Source organism: Aquarana catesbeiana, linkage group LG06 (assembly GCF_042186555.1).
Source record: "Aquarana catesbeiana isolate 2022-GZ linkage group LG06, ASM4218655v1, whole genome shotgun sequence".
NCBI lineage: Eukaryota > Metazoa > Chordata > Amphibia > Anura > Ranidae > Aquarana > Aquarana catesbeiana.
In genome coordinates this window covers 83,956,269-83,975,687 of record NC_133329.1, presented here as the reverse complement: position 1 = coordinate 83,975,687, position 19,419 = coordinate 83,956,269, and the positions used below count along the sequence as shown (strand labels likewise).

General features: G+C 43.7%; 1 protein-coding gene across 3 annotated transcripts in view; it reads right to left on the bottom strand.

Annotated features, from left to right (window-relative positions):
* Window positions 1-209: 209 nt before the first annotated feature.
* LOC141148689 (NXPE family member 1-like) overlaps window positions 210-19,419 on the bottom strand; it is a 32,338-nt gene continuing 13,128 nt past the window's right edge. The window contains exons 2-7 of one of the 3 annotated variants that reach the window (XM_073636331.1): window positions 13,734-13,827; window positions 12,365-12,469; window positions 7,973-8,688; window positions 4,547-4,608; window positions 3,158-3,376; window positions 210-1,609 (exon numbers count right to left, since the gene is read on the bottom strand). In XM_073636331.1, the coding sequence (XP_073492432.1) occupies window positions 1,059-1,609; window positions 3,158-3,376; window positions 4,547-4,608; window positions 7,973-8,688; window positions 12,365-12,469; window positions 13,734-13,772 (1,692 nt within the window). In that variant the 5' untranslated portion in view covers window positions 13,773-13,827 and the 3' untranslated portion in view covers window positions 210-1,058. The remainder of the gene's footprint in view (window positions 1,610-3,157; window positions 3,377-4,546; window positions 4,609-7,972; window positions 8,689-12,364; window positions 12,470-13,733; window positions 13,828-19,419) is intronic. The other 2 variants (XM_073636332.1, XM_073636334.1) reach the window with 2 other exon arrangements.

Sequence of the window (19,419 nt, the reverse complement as noted above, 5' to 3'; positions counted from 1 at the left end):
AGTTTTCAAATACATTTGGATATAATTAGTGTATATGCAGGATTTCTATAAAAGCTATTCATTTTTTTTTTAATCTATAGAGGAATTGCCTTGGAGATGGAGATTAGATTACCAAAAAATGCCCTAAAAAGCCTGGTTAAGACTCAACTCCAAGATACCCTTATGTAGAAAATCATATATATCTAGATCATCCAGGAAAGCCACTCATGTAGTAAAAAACACACACATTTTATTGAAAATCACAAATGAAAAACATAGTATAAAACATTTTCTCCAAAAATAGTATACAAACATAAAAACATACAGTTGACCAACTACCCTCTCTATTCCCCTTCCCTAGACCATTCATATGCTTAACTGTTTATCACAAATTAATAGAATCGTAACTGAAAATTCAATAAAATATCTTTAAAAAAATGTAATCAATAATATAATCACTCGATATCGTATGGATTGACCTTAAGGTGCACTCAGACCAAAGTTATCAAATTTCCCCTTAAATACTGTATTAGTTGTCTATTAATGTCAAATGTGCAGCAATACTCCTCACGTATTGCACTAAAGAAAGCATATTGCAAATTCAGATCAGGGCTATGTCCTTCATTTATTGTTCGCTTTATAAGCACTTATATGAGTTCCCTCAGTACGTCTATCCACAGCACTAATCCTTTTTAATCAACTGACTATGCCGAAAGTTCTCCAGCTACCTTTCTTTGATTTATACATTCTTTATGTTATCAGTGGCCGCAGGTAGGCTGTTTACCTACAGTGTGAGCTCTAAGGCACTGCTGCCTCTGATTAAAGACTTGGAGTTGTCAGTACTGTTCTGCTCGCTATTATCCATGTGATGTGAGGAAAAAAAGACTCTGCCTCTACCAAGATTCCTTTCTTATCAAAGGGACTGATATTCCCCAAGAAGAACTTGAGTCCTTGGCTATGAAAAGGAAAGCCTCAAATTTGTCCTACTCAGACTGTAACTCCCACCACCACTATGACTATTAAAAATCCCTGTTCGATTTTTAATAATTCCAGAGAAAGTTTTATCTTGTATTTCCTGCTCAATTCTGTGAAGCTTGTGTAAAGGACATGCTGATGAGATTCTCTAAAACTTCCAAGGGAGGATGAATGACATTGCATGCATAGGCAATGGTCATGTCCAAGCCATCGACAAATCCAACGCTCAACCCTTTAAAAATCTCTCGGAGTGCTAGATATTGGACATAGCCGTGGAAGTCACTAAAGCGTTCCATGCCGATGTCCATGTCACGGGCGTTCTCCTCCTTTATGATCACTCTGGTGCGTGGACTGCGGATAAAGAGCCGTTCTAACGCTCTCCGGACATTGAGCACCGACCTGATGAAAGTTCGAAAGGGGAAAGGCCTGAAATGTTGACCCAGAGTAAGAACGATGATTGTGTTTTCTCCTCCGCCAATTTGGTCTATCTGGCGCGCCATGTAGGCATCTTCTTTGATGGAGTAGAAGGTTTTGCTGACAAATGGAAAAGTGTGTTTCTTCCACTGAACATAAATAAACTTTTCCAGGTTAATGGCCAGAAGAGTCTTTTGCCAGGACTGCATCTCATCTTCCGTGTGATTAAAGTAATCCACAACTTAAATATAGAAAAAAAACAATTAGTCATCGTAACAATGTTAAAGATTCCAGGGGTGAAAGAAATAAAGGAAGGACGGAAGTGAAAGAAGAAAAGGAATGTAGCACCCTCTAGTGTGTACTAGTTGGTAGTATAGGTTTGTTAGTGTAGATTCTTAGTGTAGGTAAATTTCTTTAGCTCAGGGTGAAACCTGAGCTGTAAATATGGGTCAGGGTTGTATGACTCATCCTAGCGGCCTCTCTGGTGCCTCCCCCTGTTTTCTGGAGAATGTTCTAGACATAGTGGGGGAAGGTTAGGAGGGGCTGTTCAGAATATTCATGAGGACCTCAGCCAATCCCCAGTAAAGGGCTGGCAGGCCACCTCATAAATAGGCATGAGTCATGCCAGCAGGGGCAGTCGGGTGAAAGATGGAGACGGAGTGCTGAGGAGGCTGTCGGTGGCCCTCAAGGGTGTCCTTTAGTCTTGGGGGGTGACCTTGGGCCGGGGCTCGGGTGCTGGAAGGATCCTGCCAAAACACACAGAGAAAGCCCTTCCTGGAGGCATGGGAGCAAGAGTGAGGACAGCGGGAGCAGGTCAGTACTACTGGGGACCTACAAGGGGGAAGACTGCCACATGTAGACAGCGGTGTGCTTAAGTTTTCTTCCCTTCCCCTCCTGAGAGTCACCTGGGTGGGCTTGTAAGCGTCAGCCTGAAGGACTGTGGGGAGAAGTTGGTCTGGAGGGCTAGTGAAAGAGGCAGCTGCAGCCAGGTGAGTTGGCAGTGCCTGAAGAGGTGGTGCTGGCATCAGTAGCCACAGAAGTAATGAAAGCAAGACACTGAAATACTACTACACAACCAAGGGGCCTGCCTGTAATGGGCCATTGCTTTTAATCTGAGTGACTGTCAGATCTTCACTGCTGGGTTCCGTAAGCAATTGAGTGATTGAATGTGGAGCTGTATAAGAGACTGTATAAAGAGACTGTATATAGGAAGTTGTCTCTGAAGTTTTTTTTATTGAAGTCAAATTGGCATCCCATAATCTCCCATCCCTATCCAAGTTATTACCCCTCAATAAATAACAAAAACAAAGTCAGGGACTGTTCTTTGACTCTGGAATGTCTGTGAAGATTTGGTGTGCCTGGCTGTGCAGAGTGGGGAATCCCAGTTCATCTACGGCCAATAAGGGGAGAAAAGGAAAGTATAGGAAAGTCTACTGCTAATTCCTGAAATAAATCCTTATTGGATCACCAACCATGAGGGGGACAGCTCTGAGATGAGAAAGCAAAAAACTGCTGCCTTCAAGGAAGAGAAAGTAACAAAGGAAAGAAAATCTCATGTAAGGAAGGATGACCCAAAGGAAGGAATGGAAGTATGAAAGGATGACCTAAAGAAAGGAATGAAACAATATATACGGTAATAGAAAATCTCAAGCATGGGAGGGATGGAGGAAGGAAGAATGAGGAATGGAAGGAAATCTAAAGAACCAGACTAACTATGTAACTATTAACGACGGAAGGTAGAGAAGGGAAAGAGGAAGACCCAAAGATATGAAGATTTCTCTATACTTACTTTTAATATTCTCTGCAAAGTGTCTTATATATTGGCGAACTGTAGAATCCCCCATGAGGAATAGTTTTTTGCCCTTGAGAAAGTCTTTAAGCTTATCATTGTCAGTGAACTGTGTCATCTTACAGTGGATGGGCTTCCACACATTATATGAGAAATATCCACTTGGGATGGGATAGTAGGATCCTGTGCTACACTTTTTAGTGGGTTCCTTCAGTTTTCCTAAATGGAATAATACCAAATATCAGACAGTGCATGTGAAATCTGAAATTAGCCCATTCTTTTTTCTCACAGGCTGATGAGTTCTATCCAGATTCCAAACATCCTGTTACCTATTTTGACATATAATTTTTGAAAAAATATTACATGAAGATCAAGCATCTGTCCTACAAACTGTGTAGATCTCGAAGAACAAGCAAGTGGGAGAATTCAGTCAGGGACTATTATTACATATTTTTTCTTATTATGTACACAATGGCTAAGGTCTGATTCACACCTATGCAGGTTGCAGTTTGAATATTGGAGGTGCATTTTGCGTTTTTCAATACACCCTTTTGATCCATTGAAGTGTATGGAACCAAAAACCAGAAAGAAGTCCCTGGCCCTTTGCAAAAAATGCACAGATGTGAACTACATTCATAGGGAACCATGATAAATGGACTGTAGTGTGTTTCTGCAAAACTGAATACGCACTAAAAAATGCATAGGTATGAACCAGGCCTAAAAGTATGTTGAGATCCCTCCAAATTTATTAAATCATACGTTTCCGAAGGGTGGTGTTATTAGTACAGCATACAAAGATATTTTAGACAACCATGTGGTGACAGTTTGGAGAAGGCCCTTTTTTGTTCAAGTATGACTGTACCCCTGTACACTAAGCCAGCCCCATAAAGACATAATTCGACCAGTCTGGTTTGAAGGAACTCTAGAGTCCTGACCTCAACCCTACTGAGCACTTTTGGGTTGCTAGCCAGGTCTTCTCATCCAACATCAATATCTGACCTCACAAATATATTTTTTTAGCTGAAAGGGCACATGCTCTAAAACTTGTAGAAAGCCTTTCCTGAAGAATGGTTAGTACAGTGTCTTCAACCAGAGCTGACAGTTTTTTTTCGTGCAACCAGGTGGGTTGCACGGAAAAAAAAAAAAAAAAAACGAATAGTGTGTACCCGGCTTAACACACAGTTTGGAATTCATTACACCTTCCGTCTGGCTTATCCTCTATTACTGCATATTCAGAGAAGATACTGACTGTGCTGTCTGATACATACCATCTAGTGGCAGAAATATTATAAAGCGAGCAGGAAATAATACCAATGCTACCACTAAATTGTTGTCTGATAAATCATACCTGATGAGCTAAAAAGCAAAAATCAGTATATAGAAACTTACTGCCACAGCTGGCAACTTTGACGGGTTTTAAAGGCTTTGAAACTTCCAACCCAACGTTTGACCTAAAAAATAAAAATTGTTTAACATAACATTTAGTTTAAATATAATTCATAACACTGTTATTTATTGTGACATACTTGTATAGTGTGTTTGTGAATACTTTCCAGAGAGCAATACATCATCCCTGCCCCATAAGGAAGCTCACAATTTATTGTACCTATCACACTCATAAAGACATACAACCTAATTTCAGGAGACTATTTTTGGATTGTGGGAGGAAAAGCTGGAGCAGCTGGGGGAATCCTACCAAACAGGATGAACATATAAACTTCATGCAGAAAGTTTTCTTAGTGGAAACTAAAGCGAGGAACACAACACTGCGCAAGTCCTAACCAAGGTCATCATACTGTCCTATCATTCAACATTTAAAAAATTTTTTTAATGGCTACAATAGTTGCTTTTCCATCCACCTTGAAGGGAGAGATGAAATAGCGGGTCACCCACAGCACACATAGGGGGTTGCTAAAAAGTTTGGCCAAAATGTGGGTGGTGCGGCATGGTGCGTGGCTTGTAGTGTTGCACCTTTTCCTCCCTTGCTGTCATTGTGTGTGGTTTATTAGAAGCCTAATTGTTTAATGAGTTTTATAAAAACCCAAAATGTTAAAACAGTAAAAATGTATTTATTTTATATAGACATCAATGGTATTTTATTTGATGTGTTATATAGGTATATTTATGAAACATTAACATTGGTTTTGATGAGGAGACAGCTCACACACATCAGGGTATGACATGTGGTAGTATGTACAGGAGAGGAGTGTGGAGGGTATGACATGGGGTAAAATGTACAGGAGAGGAGTGTGGAGGATATGACATGGAGTAGTATGTACAGGAGAGGAGTGTGGAGGATATGACATGGTGTAGTATGTACAAGAGAGGAGTGTGGAGTGTATGACATGGGGTAGTATGTACAGGAGAGGAGTGTGGAGGGTATGATATGGGGTATTATGTACAAGAGAGGAAATTGGAGGGAATGAGAGGGGTGTGGAGAGTATGAACTGGGTAGTACGTATAGGAGAAGTGTGTGGAGGATATGACATTGAGTAGTATGTACAGAAGAGGAGTGTGGAGGGTATGGCATGGTGTAGTATGTACAGGAGAGGAGTGTGGAGGGTATGGCATGGGGTAGTATGTAGAGGAGAGGAGTGTGGAGGGTATGGTATGGGGTAGTATGTAGAGGAGAGGAGTGTGGAGGGTATGGCATGGGGTAGTATGTACAGGAGAGGAGTGTGGAGGATATGACATGGTGTAGTATGTACAGAAGAGGAGTGTGAAGGATATGACATGGAGTAGTATGTACAGGAGAGGAGTGTGAAGGATATGACATGGAGTAGTATGTACAGGAGAGGAGTGTGGAGGATATGACATGGTGTAGTATGTACAGAAGAGGAGTGTAGAGGATATGATGCAGTGTAGTATGTACAGAAGAGGAGTGTGGAGGATATTACATGGAGTAGTATGTACAGGAGAGGAGTGTGGAGGATATGACATGGTGTAGTATGTACAAGAGAGGAGTGTGGAGGGTATGACATGGGGTAGTATGTACAGGAGAGGAGTGTGGAGGGTATGATATGGTGTAGTATGTACAAGAGAGGAGTGTGGAGGGTATGACATGGGGTAGTATGTACAGGAGAGGAGTGTGGAGAGTATGATATGGGGTATTATGTACAGAAGAGGAGTGTGGAGGATATGACATGGTGTAGTATGTACACGAGAGGAGTGTGGAGCATATGACATGGTGTAGTACTGTATGTACAGAAGAGGAGTGTGGAGGATATGACATGGAGTAGTATGTACAGAAGAGGAGTGTGGAGGATATGACATGGTGTAGTATGTACACGAGAGGAGTGTGGAGCATATGACATGGTGTAGTACTGTATGTACAGAAGAGGAGTGTGGAGGATATGACATGGAGTAGTATGTACAGAAGAGGAGTGTGGAGGATATGACATGGAGTAGTATGTACAGAAGAGGAGTGTGGAGGATATGACATGGAGTAGTATGTACAGGAGAGGAGTGTGGAGAGTATGACATGGGGTAGTATGTACAGGAGAGGAGAGTGGAGGGTATGACATGGGGTAGTATGTACAGGAGAGGGGAGTGGAGGGTATGATATGGGGTATTATGTACAAGAGAGGAAATTGTAGGGAATGAGTGGGGTGTGGAGAGTATGAACTGGGTAGTACGTACAGGAGAGGCGTGTGGAGGATATGACATTAGTAGTATGTACAGAAGAGGAGTGTGGAGGGTATGGGATGGTGTAGTATGTACAGGAGAGGAGTGTGGAGGGTATGGCATGGTGTAGTATGTACACGAGAGGAGTGTGAAGGATATGACATGGTGTAGTATGTACAAGAGAGAAGTGTGGAGGATATGACATGGTGTAGTATGTACAGGAGAGGAGTGTGGAGGATATGACATGGAGTAGTATTTACAGGAGAGGAGTGTGGAGGATATGACATGGTGTAGTATGTACAGGAGAGGAGTATGAAGGGTATAATATGGGGTATTATGAGTATGGGGTATTATTAAGGGAGGAAATTGGAGGGCATGAGAGGTGGTGTGGAGGGTATGACATTGGGGAAATATGTACAAGGAAGGAACTCAGAGAGAATGATGTGGGTTAGTAGATAAGGGAATGGAGTGTGGTGAGTAAAATTGATGGCAGTTTGTGCAGTAGAAGTTTGAGGATATGACAGCAAGCAGAATATACGGGAAAGGACTGAGGACAGCATGCACAATTTGCAGAGTGTAAGTCAAGGGGTTAGGACAGAATATATTTTTACTATATGTTAATAATTTTTATTAGGGTGGATACAGGTTCTCTTGATGAGACCCATGAAGTGCACTGCAGACTGCCCCTAATAGGTCTGCCTCAGTCAGAAGATGCCATTTGTATGACTGGCGGCTTGCTCCCTATTCCACTAGAGCGCCCTCCCTCCAGCATGGTGGGCATCTTCACAGAGAATGTGACTACCCTGGGTAGCAGGCACTGTTGAGGTTGATGCTGTGATCTCAGGGCAAGATCTGGACAGAGGGAGAAGAAGCAGTAATGTTCCAGCAAGCACAGACATGTGGTATGTGTGACTTTACTACTTATTTGTATTTCCGTTTTAATATAAGCTCTGTTTAAAGCAAGTGTTAGAGTCTCTTCTGGGTTTCTATTGCTGTCTGGGTCCCATTTGTGTGGTTTCCTGTAAGGTTACCAGGACCGGTCGTGAGTGTGAATCTCAACAATAGGGACACAGACAGTAATACAAACTTGACAGAAACAGTTTTGGCTTGGCTGCAGCCAGGAACCCAAGGCAATTTTCCGTGCTTTGGTACACTGTTTCCTACAGTAGGCTTCCCACTTGTGTGTATTACCTGTTAAGAAGAAGCTGCTCCACCTCTGCAAGATAGGAATGATCTCTGTTGACAGAATTCATATGGGTCAGGGCTTCACAAGGATAATTTTCAGGCTTCATACAAAAAAATGCTTCTTTATCCCTTTTATCGATGTAGGCGCAGACTTCCTCCTGGGTGTCAAGATAGAACCCACATTCTCTGTTGACGTAGCTAGTAGCACTTGTGAAATTTCCAGTGTACTTTATATTGGCAAAGCCTTGATTCCTGCCACGCCATAAGGCAGAGACGGCCTCACTTGGGTGCATTAGGACTATAGATATGTGCACAGTGCCCTCCCAAAATAAAGTGAATTTTACTAAATATGTCCCATTATTATAATCTTGTATACTGCCGCTAGCACTGCTGTTCGTGGCAGGTGAGAATATCCTGGCTCTTAAATAATCACCGCCATATGTTTTGGGGGCTCCAGAATAATCGTATGCATCAACCCTCACAAGCAGTAGGTCCCCCACACAGTAATTGTCTTTTGGGTTAACAACAGTCAAATTGGTCTCCTCTGCGCTGGTTGCCTTTTTTATGTCGTCGATGGACACCCTGGGAATGAGTCCATCAATCTCATTGAAAAGATCTTCAATTTCGTCATCGGTTTCCATTGGTGCAGGGATGGACTCTGTAACGCTACAGTCTGTTTGTGGTTGGCAGTTACATAACTGAAGCATTTTAATTTGAGGGACCTGAAACAAGTAAAATATTTTCAAGTGTAGATTTTTGTTAAGCAACAAAGCATGCTTTATCAATAGTTGGTTCCTTGAAGAGTTAGTCCTTCAAAAACGAAAATGATTGTCATGGACTAGTGGTCTCACTATTCCTGTTATACTCCATTTAAAGCCCAACTCCTGGCAATTAACCACTTGCTTACTGGGCACTTATAACCCCTTCCTGCCCAGGCAAATTTCCAGCTTTCAGCGCTCTCACATTTTGAATGACAATTGCGCGGTCATGCAACACTGTACCCAAATGACATTTTTATCATTTTTTTCACACAAATAGAGCTTTCCTTTGGATGTATTTAATCACCACTGGGTTTTTTTATTTGTTGCTAAACAAATAAAAAAAGACCGAAAATTTTGAAAAAACAAAAACAAAACCTTTTTCATATTTTGTTATAAAATTTAGCAAACAGGTAATTTTTCTCCTTCACTGATGGGCACTGATAGGCTGCACTGATGATGCAGCACTGATTGGCACTGATATGTGGCACTGATAGGCGACACTGATGGGCACTGATAGGTGGCACTGATGAGGCGGCACTGGTGGGCACTGATAAGGGGGCATTAATAAGGCTGTACTGGTGGGTGGCACTGATGGGCACTGATAGATGGCACTGATGATAGGTGGCATGGAGAGGTGGCACTGATAGGCAGAACTGATGGACACTGATAGGTGGCACTAATGGGCACTGAAAGGCAGCACTGGTGGGCACTGATCAAGAGGCACTGATGGGCACTGATTGGCAGCACTAATGGGCACTGATAGGTGGCACTGGTGGACACTGATTAGCAGTACTGATGGGCACTGATAGATGGCACTGGTGGGCATGGATTTTCAGCACTGGAGGGTATTGATAGGCGGCACTGATGGGCATTGATAGGTGGCACTGTTGGGCACTGATGAGGTGGCACTGGTGAGCATGATCAGGGAGCACTGGTGAGGCTGCACTGATGGGTGGCACTGATGGGCACTGATCAGGAGGCACTGATGATAAGGCACTGATCCACAGAGACTCCCTTATAGTTGTTACAGCAGGTGGGCAGAACTGAGAGCTGAAGAAATGTTGACACTGGGACAGATAAGGGGTTGTTATCTAAGTTTTCATCCAATATTTACACAACTTTCACCCAAGATATATACATTTTTCTAATTCAATCTTGGATGACCATTGTGTGAATCCTGGGTGAAAATATGCAATATTTTTAAAGCAGTGAATGTTCCTGCCACCAAACTTTCACTAGTAGGAAATCAATCATTGTCATATGAACGTGGAAGATTCAACTACAGTGGATGATTGGCAAATGCCAGATTCACTGCTTTATAAATATGCCCCCAACTAATGGAAAATCCCAAGTTTTAAGTTGGGACTGGACCATGAGGTAAAAAATAAATCTCTAAAAATCCCTCTTACACAGTTGTCACCAGTACATGAACTCAAATGAAAGATATCTCCTCTTTTCCTTTTCTTGTGACTTCTGTAAAATGTGGTCACTAGGACAAATAGAGAGGGTGAATCTCACCAGTGGCATACAGATAACAATTGGACCCTGGCAGGTTTTCTAAATCTTCCACACTATCCAAAATAAGACCAAAAAAGTTTTAGCTCATGAAAAGATAAAAACACCAAACCAGCTTTTTACTGTAATATTCACCTTCAGTCCAGAGGTTTTCCCCGCAGTACTTTTGTATTCTGCTAGGTGTCCTCAGTATGATGGCCAACATTATTCAACCCACTTCCTCTGAACCCATGTCCTCTTGGACTGGCTCCTGCTTGTGACTGGACAGTGAAAGGAGAAGCAACACAGTGATTAGCTCATCTCGTAGTCACTTTGCTCTCTCCTCCTATAAGCATGTTTCTGGTCAGCACACAAACTGATTTGGCTGTGCTGCTTCTTTCTCTTGCACTCCAGTTCTGTTGTAGGAGGCTGATACTAGGTACTTATACTGTTTGTATTAAAAAATAAACCTAATCATGTATTAATGAATAAAGCTCTGCATTAATTTGTGTCTTTTATGTTCAGCTTTAAAGTGGTTGCAAACCCTCCCTAGTGACTTTTAACTATAGGTAAGCCTAGAATAACGCTTACCTATAGGTAGTGGAAATATCTCCTAAACGTGCGCTGTTTAGGAGATATTTCACTTGCAGTGCGCCGATGATGTAATCGGCGCATGTGCTGTGAAGAAACAGACCACCGCGCCATTTCTTCCTCCAGCGCGTGCCGTTACTGACACGCTGGAGTGACGTCACGCGGCTCCAGCCAGTCACAGAGCCGGAGTCCTTAAGGAAGAGGGGTGAAGATGGACACAGCCTGCACAGGGGGCAGCGATGGATTCGTTTGCAGGTAAGTGTCACATTATGCTTTGAATTTGCAGGCTTTGCAGGGAGCAAAAGAGGAAGTAAAACCCATCAGGGTTTACTTCCTCTTTAAGTCTAGAGTGGTGAGCACAGGATTTATGCTCAGGGCCCTGGGTTATATCTTGCATTAGGGCCAGGTACCAAGTCACACCAGTGTGTGTCTGCCTTTGCTCTGTTTTCAGCCTATAAAAGCTGCATTGGCCACAAGCAATTACAAAAGGGGCAAATCATGTATTTGCCCATTTTTTTAAATAAAATTTAATTTTTCATTTTATTATGCATTTACTAGCGTGTGTCTCCAACACCCAAGGAAAAACACAACTTGTCCCAATAGCTGTTTGGGCAATGTCCTTCCTATAGCATTGAGAAATGAAGCTGTCCAAAAAATTGTCCCTAGTATATAAATGTGAGTTGGGGACCTTGGATTGTGGGCTCCTTGAGGGTAGGGACCGATGTGAGTGTGTGATGTATGTGTGGAGCGCTGCCTAAATTGACGGCGCTATATGGGTACCTTAAATAAATAATAATAATCGATGAGCATCTTAATGAGACACAATGTATAGGGATAGGGACAATTGTAGACACGCACCCACACTCACTCAGGTTGAACTGGATGTACCGGTGTCTTTATTCAACCTTACTAACTATGTAAATATGTAACAAAGTGATGATCAATAAAAAAAAATTGTTGTGTCCTCAATACTCCTGCCCAAGCTTTGGCCCAGATCTTTGCTCAGGCCACTTTTACATCCTTGTTAATGGTGTCATTGCACCTGATCTCCAGAAACAACTCCCATTTTTATGTAAATATAAATATTTTTCCACTTCCTGGTGTCATTCCCTGTAGGCAAGTTTGAACTAGAATTTGACTGTAGGCAGAAGAATTATATATATATATATATATATTTTTTTTTTACAAAAAGTTTTCATTATGATATATGAAAGTGTATCTGTGGCAAAACCTTTTTTCTTTATTTTGGAACTAGGGAAGGGCTACACCCTCTGAACAGGTATGTATTGCCGTCTGTGTCCTCATTGGGGAGATTTACCCTTTTTGTTCTGGTGACCACAGTCCCTTAGAATAAAAGTGAGGAGAAATCCAAAATGTCAATGTTTTCCCCAGGACAACGGGTAAGGAGAAATCTTACAAAGATCCAGGAACAACTGTCTATGGAGTCACCTTACTCCGGGAGGTTTCCTACAGCTTTCCGTTGCACCTCTTGGACAGAAAATAAAGGGACATTTCCCAGACAGCAAAAGAACATGAATTTGGTGTATCTTACCTGCATTTTTTTCTGATTGAACGCAAAGAAGACTATGGCGGATACCACTGCCACTATTACAAAGCATCGTAGAGACAGCTTCATCTTGCACAGAGCAAGAGTCCCCTGGAGGTTGAGAAGAATGAGAAAGCATTATTTTTAGGATCTAAAGATTCCATCTCATACTAAGGGCATGCTCTACTTGAAGTAGTGTTAGTTCAATTGCAGGCCATACTGCTACACCATTTAGATTAGTGAGGTAATCTATCCTGGAACTAGCACTGCTTCCAGAAATCAGCCCCCAAAACTGTACAGGGGCCTTGAATTTAACAGGTGAAATCTATAATAGCAGGCTGACTGTATGACACTGAACAAGAGAGCCAAATAAAGGAAGATACAGCAGGAGATAATGGTAAAAAGAGTATAACAAATAGCTGGAGGGACAGAGTAACAGCCTGTGTACATGTATACATATTCGCCAGCACACCATGGATCAACAATCACCATCCAAAAGGTTTATTGCAGATAGATCACATCACAGAGACAAGTGCAATGTTTCGGAGCCACGCAGGACCCCTTCACATGCCTGACGAAGAGGTCCTGCGTGGCTCCGAAACGTTGCACTTGTGTCTGTGATGGGATCTCTCTGCAATAAACCTTTTGGACTGTGATTGTTGATCCATGGTGTGCTGGCGAATATGTACACTTGTTTGATCTTTCCAGGATCCAGCTGGTAATCGCTGCAGCACCCACCACTTGATGAGCCTTTTGCCAGGAATGTGTGCGATAGGAAAATAGATAAGCCTGTGTACATGGACTTTTATTCTTATCTGAACAGTTGTTTTTGACATACAAGTCAACTGAAATGCAAAACAAGCTTGATGCAGCTTAGAAAGAGGTCTACTGCAGGTCAGGAGAAGATCAACTGCAGGTAAGAAGGAGGTCAACTGAAGCTCATAATGATGTCCACTGCAGGTCAGAAAAAGGTCCACTACTGGTCAGGAAGAGGTCAACTGCTGGTTAAAAGAAGGTCAACTGCAGATCAAAAAGAGGTCCACTGCCAGTCAGAAAGATGTCCACTGCAAGTCAGAAGGAGGTCCACTGCAGTTCACAAGTAGATCAAATGCAAGTCAAATAAACCAGTGAAGGTATTCAGGTAAAACTGAGTGGGGGAGTACAAAATAGAAAGAGAAGGGAGGAAGAGAAAGAGAGATTCAAAGAAAACTGGGGGAGGGAAAGCAGATAGGAGAAAAAGACAGGAAGAGAGCAGTCAGGGAGGGAGAGGAAGAAGTTTGAGAAGAGAGATGGAGGAATAAAATGAGATATGGAAGTAGACCATTGGGTGTCATACAAGTATGAGACTTAATATAATGAAATATTTATTTAATACCTGTTCATGCTCCTTTGAATTTATAGAGGTAGGAATCATCCTTGGTAGATGCTGGATCACATGAAATCTACCCACATGAAAGCTACCACAGCTTCTGAAGGAGATACAAGAATCAATCTTTTGAAGAATATGAACATATGTGCTGAGTGCACAAACACAGTAACTATGTGTGATGTTCCAGGTCTACAGTCTCTGAGCATTGGACACTTTCAGATCTGGTGTCAGATGCCTGGGTCTACCTCTGGAATGTTATATCATCTTCTGACCCCTACACCACTGTTGTGACCAGTGGCGTATCTAAGGTATGGCACATATGGCAAGTGCTATGGGCGCCATATGAAGGGGGCGCATGATGGAGAAAAGAGAGAATCTCAGAAATGGCGTATTGCACAGAAAAGCTGCGCACCTGGTGTCGCCCTTGCGCAAGCTGAGTGTGGGTGATGCGCGTGGTGTGCGGTGATTACGGTAAGGTGGGCCGGATTGCTGTGGTCCCCGGCGGTGTCAGGTGATCAGTGCTGTGTGTACGAGCTGAGCAGATAAGATGCACGATGGCCAGCTGGCAAAGTGACGGGCTGCTGGGCTCTGTATTCCCGTTCCTCCTGGGATCCCCGGCTGGATGATGAAGAGCTAAGCTCCATCCCGCCGCCCCGCACTGCCATCTCTAAGAAAGCCTCTCCATTCATCCAGGGTGCGCCCATCGCCGAATCTGCCCCAGATCTCTCTCTCTCGCCTGATCTCTCCCTCACCCGATCTCTGCCCATTGATCTGTGGCTATTGATCTCCAAGCTCCAGCACATGGACATCTCTGGAGCCATGGGGCTCTGCTACAGCCTCCTGCCACGGCTGTTCAGTGATCCCAGCGGCTCCATCTCTAATGCCGCCACCAACTAGGACACCGAGCAGTCCTGGAGCTGTCAGTGCCTATGAGAGCTAGGGGAACTGAGGCATGGGAATCTGCACTGAAACAGGACCCCCGCCGGATCACAGCAGGAGCTCAGGGATGGGAAACCTCGCCGGAGGAAGCTCTGCAAACCGACAAGAGAGGGGACAGTCTGGACAGCTGCTTATACTACTACACAATGGGGGTGGCAGCGCCAGCAGCACCGAGGACAGCAAGCAGCAGCAGCACAAGCCCAGCAAGGGCCAGAAGGTGCACCGGTAACATCCTCTGCAGAAGGGATGGGACAAACTCTGACTGGTGGAGAAGGAGGGCAAGAAAGTCAGAAAGAGCATAGATCTGGTACTGAAGGAGCAGAAGAGGGAGTACAAGCAGACCCATAGACTGCTCCTCCTAGGTAAGTGCCTCTCCTTCCATTTCTACACTTACATGGGGGGTAGGTGGCCGGCTATGCCTGCTGACACTGCCTGTCTGCTTTATGTTGTCCTTGACATTTTATGGTTGGCCTGCATCCTGGGCATGCCTCTAGACTCTACATGCTGGAGGGTGCCAGCTGCGAGAGGATCCCCCCACCCATAGTGGGCAGCGGGGGGCAAGGAGAACAAAGAGAAGCAGGTACCCCCCCCCCACCAATGTCTACCCCTATTTATATATATTTATATACTGGGCTTCACTCCTGCCCAGGACACTAGCTGCATGGAGTTTGCATGGTCTCCCTGTGGGGTTCCTCTCCCACTCCAAACACATGCAGGTAGGTGAATTGTACCCTGTGTGCAGACTGGCAGTGTACATGGCTGATTACATTCTACACTAACAATCATAGATGACCCTATACATATCTATGTATACTTCCATTCAGTCCTGTCCAGCTCTTGGTGGATTTTGGGCCAGCGGTCATCTTGGATCATTTTTTGGACATGGGGGGGGTGGCACGCAGAATGTGATCACCCATGTACATCGCCACTTCATACAGACAGGGGACCATCACCTACCAACATGGCTTTGGAGTGTGCCAGGAAACTGGAGTACCTGGAGGATGTCCACAGCAAGAGAACATGCAAACTCCATGCAGATAACTTCCTGGCACAGATTCAAACCAAGTGAAGCAAGTGCCAACCACTAACCTACTGTTCTCCCTATATACACAGACAAAGTTGGGTTTAAAGTGTTTTGACAGGGGCGCAGTTTCAGTGCTTGCCATAGGCGCCATTTTCACTAGATACGCCTCTGCATGGACATCTCTGGAGCCATGGGGCTCTGCTACAGCCTCCTGCCACGGCTGTTCAGTGATCCCAGCGGCTCCATCTCTAATGCCGCCACCAACTAGGACACCGAGCAGTCCTGGAGCTGTCAGTGCCTATGAGAGCTAGGGGAACTGAGGCATGGGAATCTGCACTGAAACAGGACCCCCGCCGGATCACAGCAGGAGCTCAGGGATGGGAAACCTTGTCAGAGGAAGCTCTGCAAACCGACAAGAGAGGGGACAGTCTGGACAGCTGCTTATACTACTACACAATGGGGGTGGCAGCGCCAGCAGCACCGAGGACAGCAAGCAGCAGCAGCACAAGCCCAGCAAGGGCCAGAAGGTGCACCGGTAACATCTTCTGCAGAAGGGATGGGACAAACTCTGACTGGTGGAGAAGGAGGGCAAGAAAGTCAGAAAGAGCATAGATCTGGTACTGAAGGAGCAGAAGAGGGAGTACAAGCAGACCCATAGACTGCTCCTCCTAGGTAAGTGCCTCTCCTTCCATTTCTACACTTACATGGGGGGTAGGTGGCCGGCTATGCCTGCTGACACTGCCTGTCTGCTTTATGTTGTCCTTGACATTTTATGGTTGGCCTGCATCCTGGGCATGCCTCTAGACTCTACATGCTGGAGGGTGCCAGCTGCGAGAGGATCCCCCCACGCATAGTGGGCAGCGGGGGGCAAGGAGAACAAAGAGAAGCAGGTACCCCCCCCCCACCAATGTCTACCCCTATTTATATATATTTATATACTGGGCTTCACTCCTGCCCAGGACACTAGCTGCATGGAGTTTGCATGGTCTCCCTGTGGGGTTCCTCTCCCACTCCAAACACATGCAGGTAGGTGAATTGTACCCTGTGTGCAGACTGGCAGTGTACATGGCTGATTACATTCTACACTAACAATCATAGATGACCCTATACATATCTATGTATACTTCCATTCAGTCCTGTCCAGCTCTTGGTGGATTTTGGGCCAGCGGTCATCTTGGATCATTTTTTGGACATGGGGGGGTGGCACGCAGAATGTGATCACCCATGTACATCGCCACTTCATACAGACAGGGGACCATCACCTACCAACATGGCTTTGGAGTGTGCCAGGAAACTGGAGTACCTGGAGGATGTCCACAGCAAGAGAACATGCAAACTCCATGCAGATAACTTCCTGGCACAGATTCAAACCAAGTGAAGCAAGTGCCAACCATTAACCTACTGTTCTCCCTATATACACTGACAAAGTTGGGTTTAAAGTGTTTTGACAGGGGCGCAGTTTCAGTGCTTGCCATAGGCGCCATTTTCACTAGATACGCCTCTGGTTATGACCATCTAGTGACATAAGGGACAGACAAAGGATGGAACCATGGCATGCAGTGTTTTCAAAGGACACATGATATAACACAGCCATTCGCAACTAGGATTCCTCCAGTGTATGTTAGGGTTTCCATTCTGACCACCACTGTAAGGAGCATTATTTACACCGACCAACCAAAGTAAGGTGCAATCTTCCCACTGGCCACCAATGTGTCAATTTTAACAAGGTGTTGCTTGAAACCTGAAAATTATTTCAAGTTTCTTTTGTGTAAAAGGGTTGAGAAAGGCTGGTGTGACACAAATTTTCACCTCCACCATCATTGGGTTCCTTTGCAGCTCTTGGCATGTGGTCACGTAACATCTTAGAGCTGCAAGGAAATTATTACAGGAAGAATTCCTTCTATCATGTGCTGTGATCACACTTCTTAGAAACAGGCAAGTGTCTACTGTACAGTATATAATGCCCAGCATGTGTCACAACTACAGGTCCCACTCCAATCAATGTCTAGGTTGTAAAATATCTCTACTCAAGGCCACCAGCCCAACATATCTTATTAAAATTGAACCATGGAGGAAATAGAGGGGGAAATGCCCCCTGACCCCCAGCCTAGTCCTCCCCTGAATCCCTATATGACCGTGGAATTTGGTAAAGAATTAGTTTTGATATATATTTGGTGCAGCTGTTGATCGGTAAATAATTTTTAACACAATAATAATAGGGCACTGTTATTATTGAAAGATTATTAATTCCTATTACAGAGTTAAATCAATGGTCAATTCACATGTTTGATGTGACTAGTCTCACTGATTACTGTTTGATCTAAATTAGGATGTCTTTAAATGTACTGCATAGTGATGCACTTTTAGACTTTGAATTTTTAAAACTATATTAACCTGTACAAAGTGACTGATTTAATGGATGTAATAATGTACAGCAGTGATTATGAGTGGTATGTACAGCTTGAGCCCCACACCCAGACTTTACAAGGCCTACATAGATGGCTTATACGATTTTGTACTTAGACTGCCTTACAATTATCCAAATAATTTCATGACTGTGGACACTAATGAAACAGCAGTGTGTGATTATGGAATGTGAGTCAGTCAAATATACTTTTTAATAAATGTCATTTTTTTATGTTCAAAGCAGAAAAACTATTATGTGAACTCCAGGAAAAAAATTGGTTTCTTAAAAATCTGCTAAGTTACAAATGGTTAAAGCTGAACTCCAGGATTGAGCTGTATTGTATACTTACATTAGTCCAGTTTGGAACATCATAATTATGCATATGTTATATTTGATGGGCCGCTGCGGAATCTGACAATCACTGTAGTAGTTGGTGCTACCAAAGTTCTGGTTGCATGTAGGAGCCTCTTAACTGCCCCTTATGGCCAAACCTTGCAGCAAGGGCCCTACGGTAACACAAGACACCCAAAACAAAATGAATAATGCGTTCCATTGTAGGTGCTCACTGCAGACTCCAAGAGCTGCTATACTTGTGCATGAAGGTGGGTCCTAGACCATCTTCTCTCCCATCTCCAGATCAATAATATCTTCACCATGCCTGGAACTCAATCTAATGCAGAGCCTTGCAAATGATCATGTTTGCAAGTTAGGGCTCCATAGATCTAGCTGTTAGCCTGAGGCTTATTATACTTGGGGGTCCAGGCCAATGGGTCCTTCTCATAACCACCTCCAGCTACTAAGTCACCCAGAGTCCTGAGTCCGTGTGTGAAGAGGAAGAGAGGGGAGAGAAGTGGTGCAGCCGTTCAGAGTGCTGGATCAATTGAGGACCCAGGTAAGTATTTAGGGAGATGGGGGAGGAAAAAAACTATAAAACATTGTTTACCTTAATGCAAGTTAAAAAAAAAAAAAAGGGATTTAGAACCACTTTAATTCAAGTGAATATGACTGCATTAAAAATATTTATGATGTTTGAGTACCTGCAACATGGCTAAAATAAATAAGAAAGTGTCATTTACAACAAGATTACGTGCTAAATTACACCAATTTACCACCAACTAAGACACCTGGGAGGTGTTCTGGAAACATTAACGTAATTTAGATTGCGCTTTGTGTAACCTAGTGAGATTGCTTTAACCACTTGGCGACCAACATACATATTAAAACATCAGGGACCCTTGATGTCTCCATAAAAAGTACTTGTTACCTGCCCAAAGCTATCACAAGGGGCCTTGTGATAGCACTAAAGTTAAATGAAAAAAAAT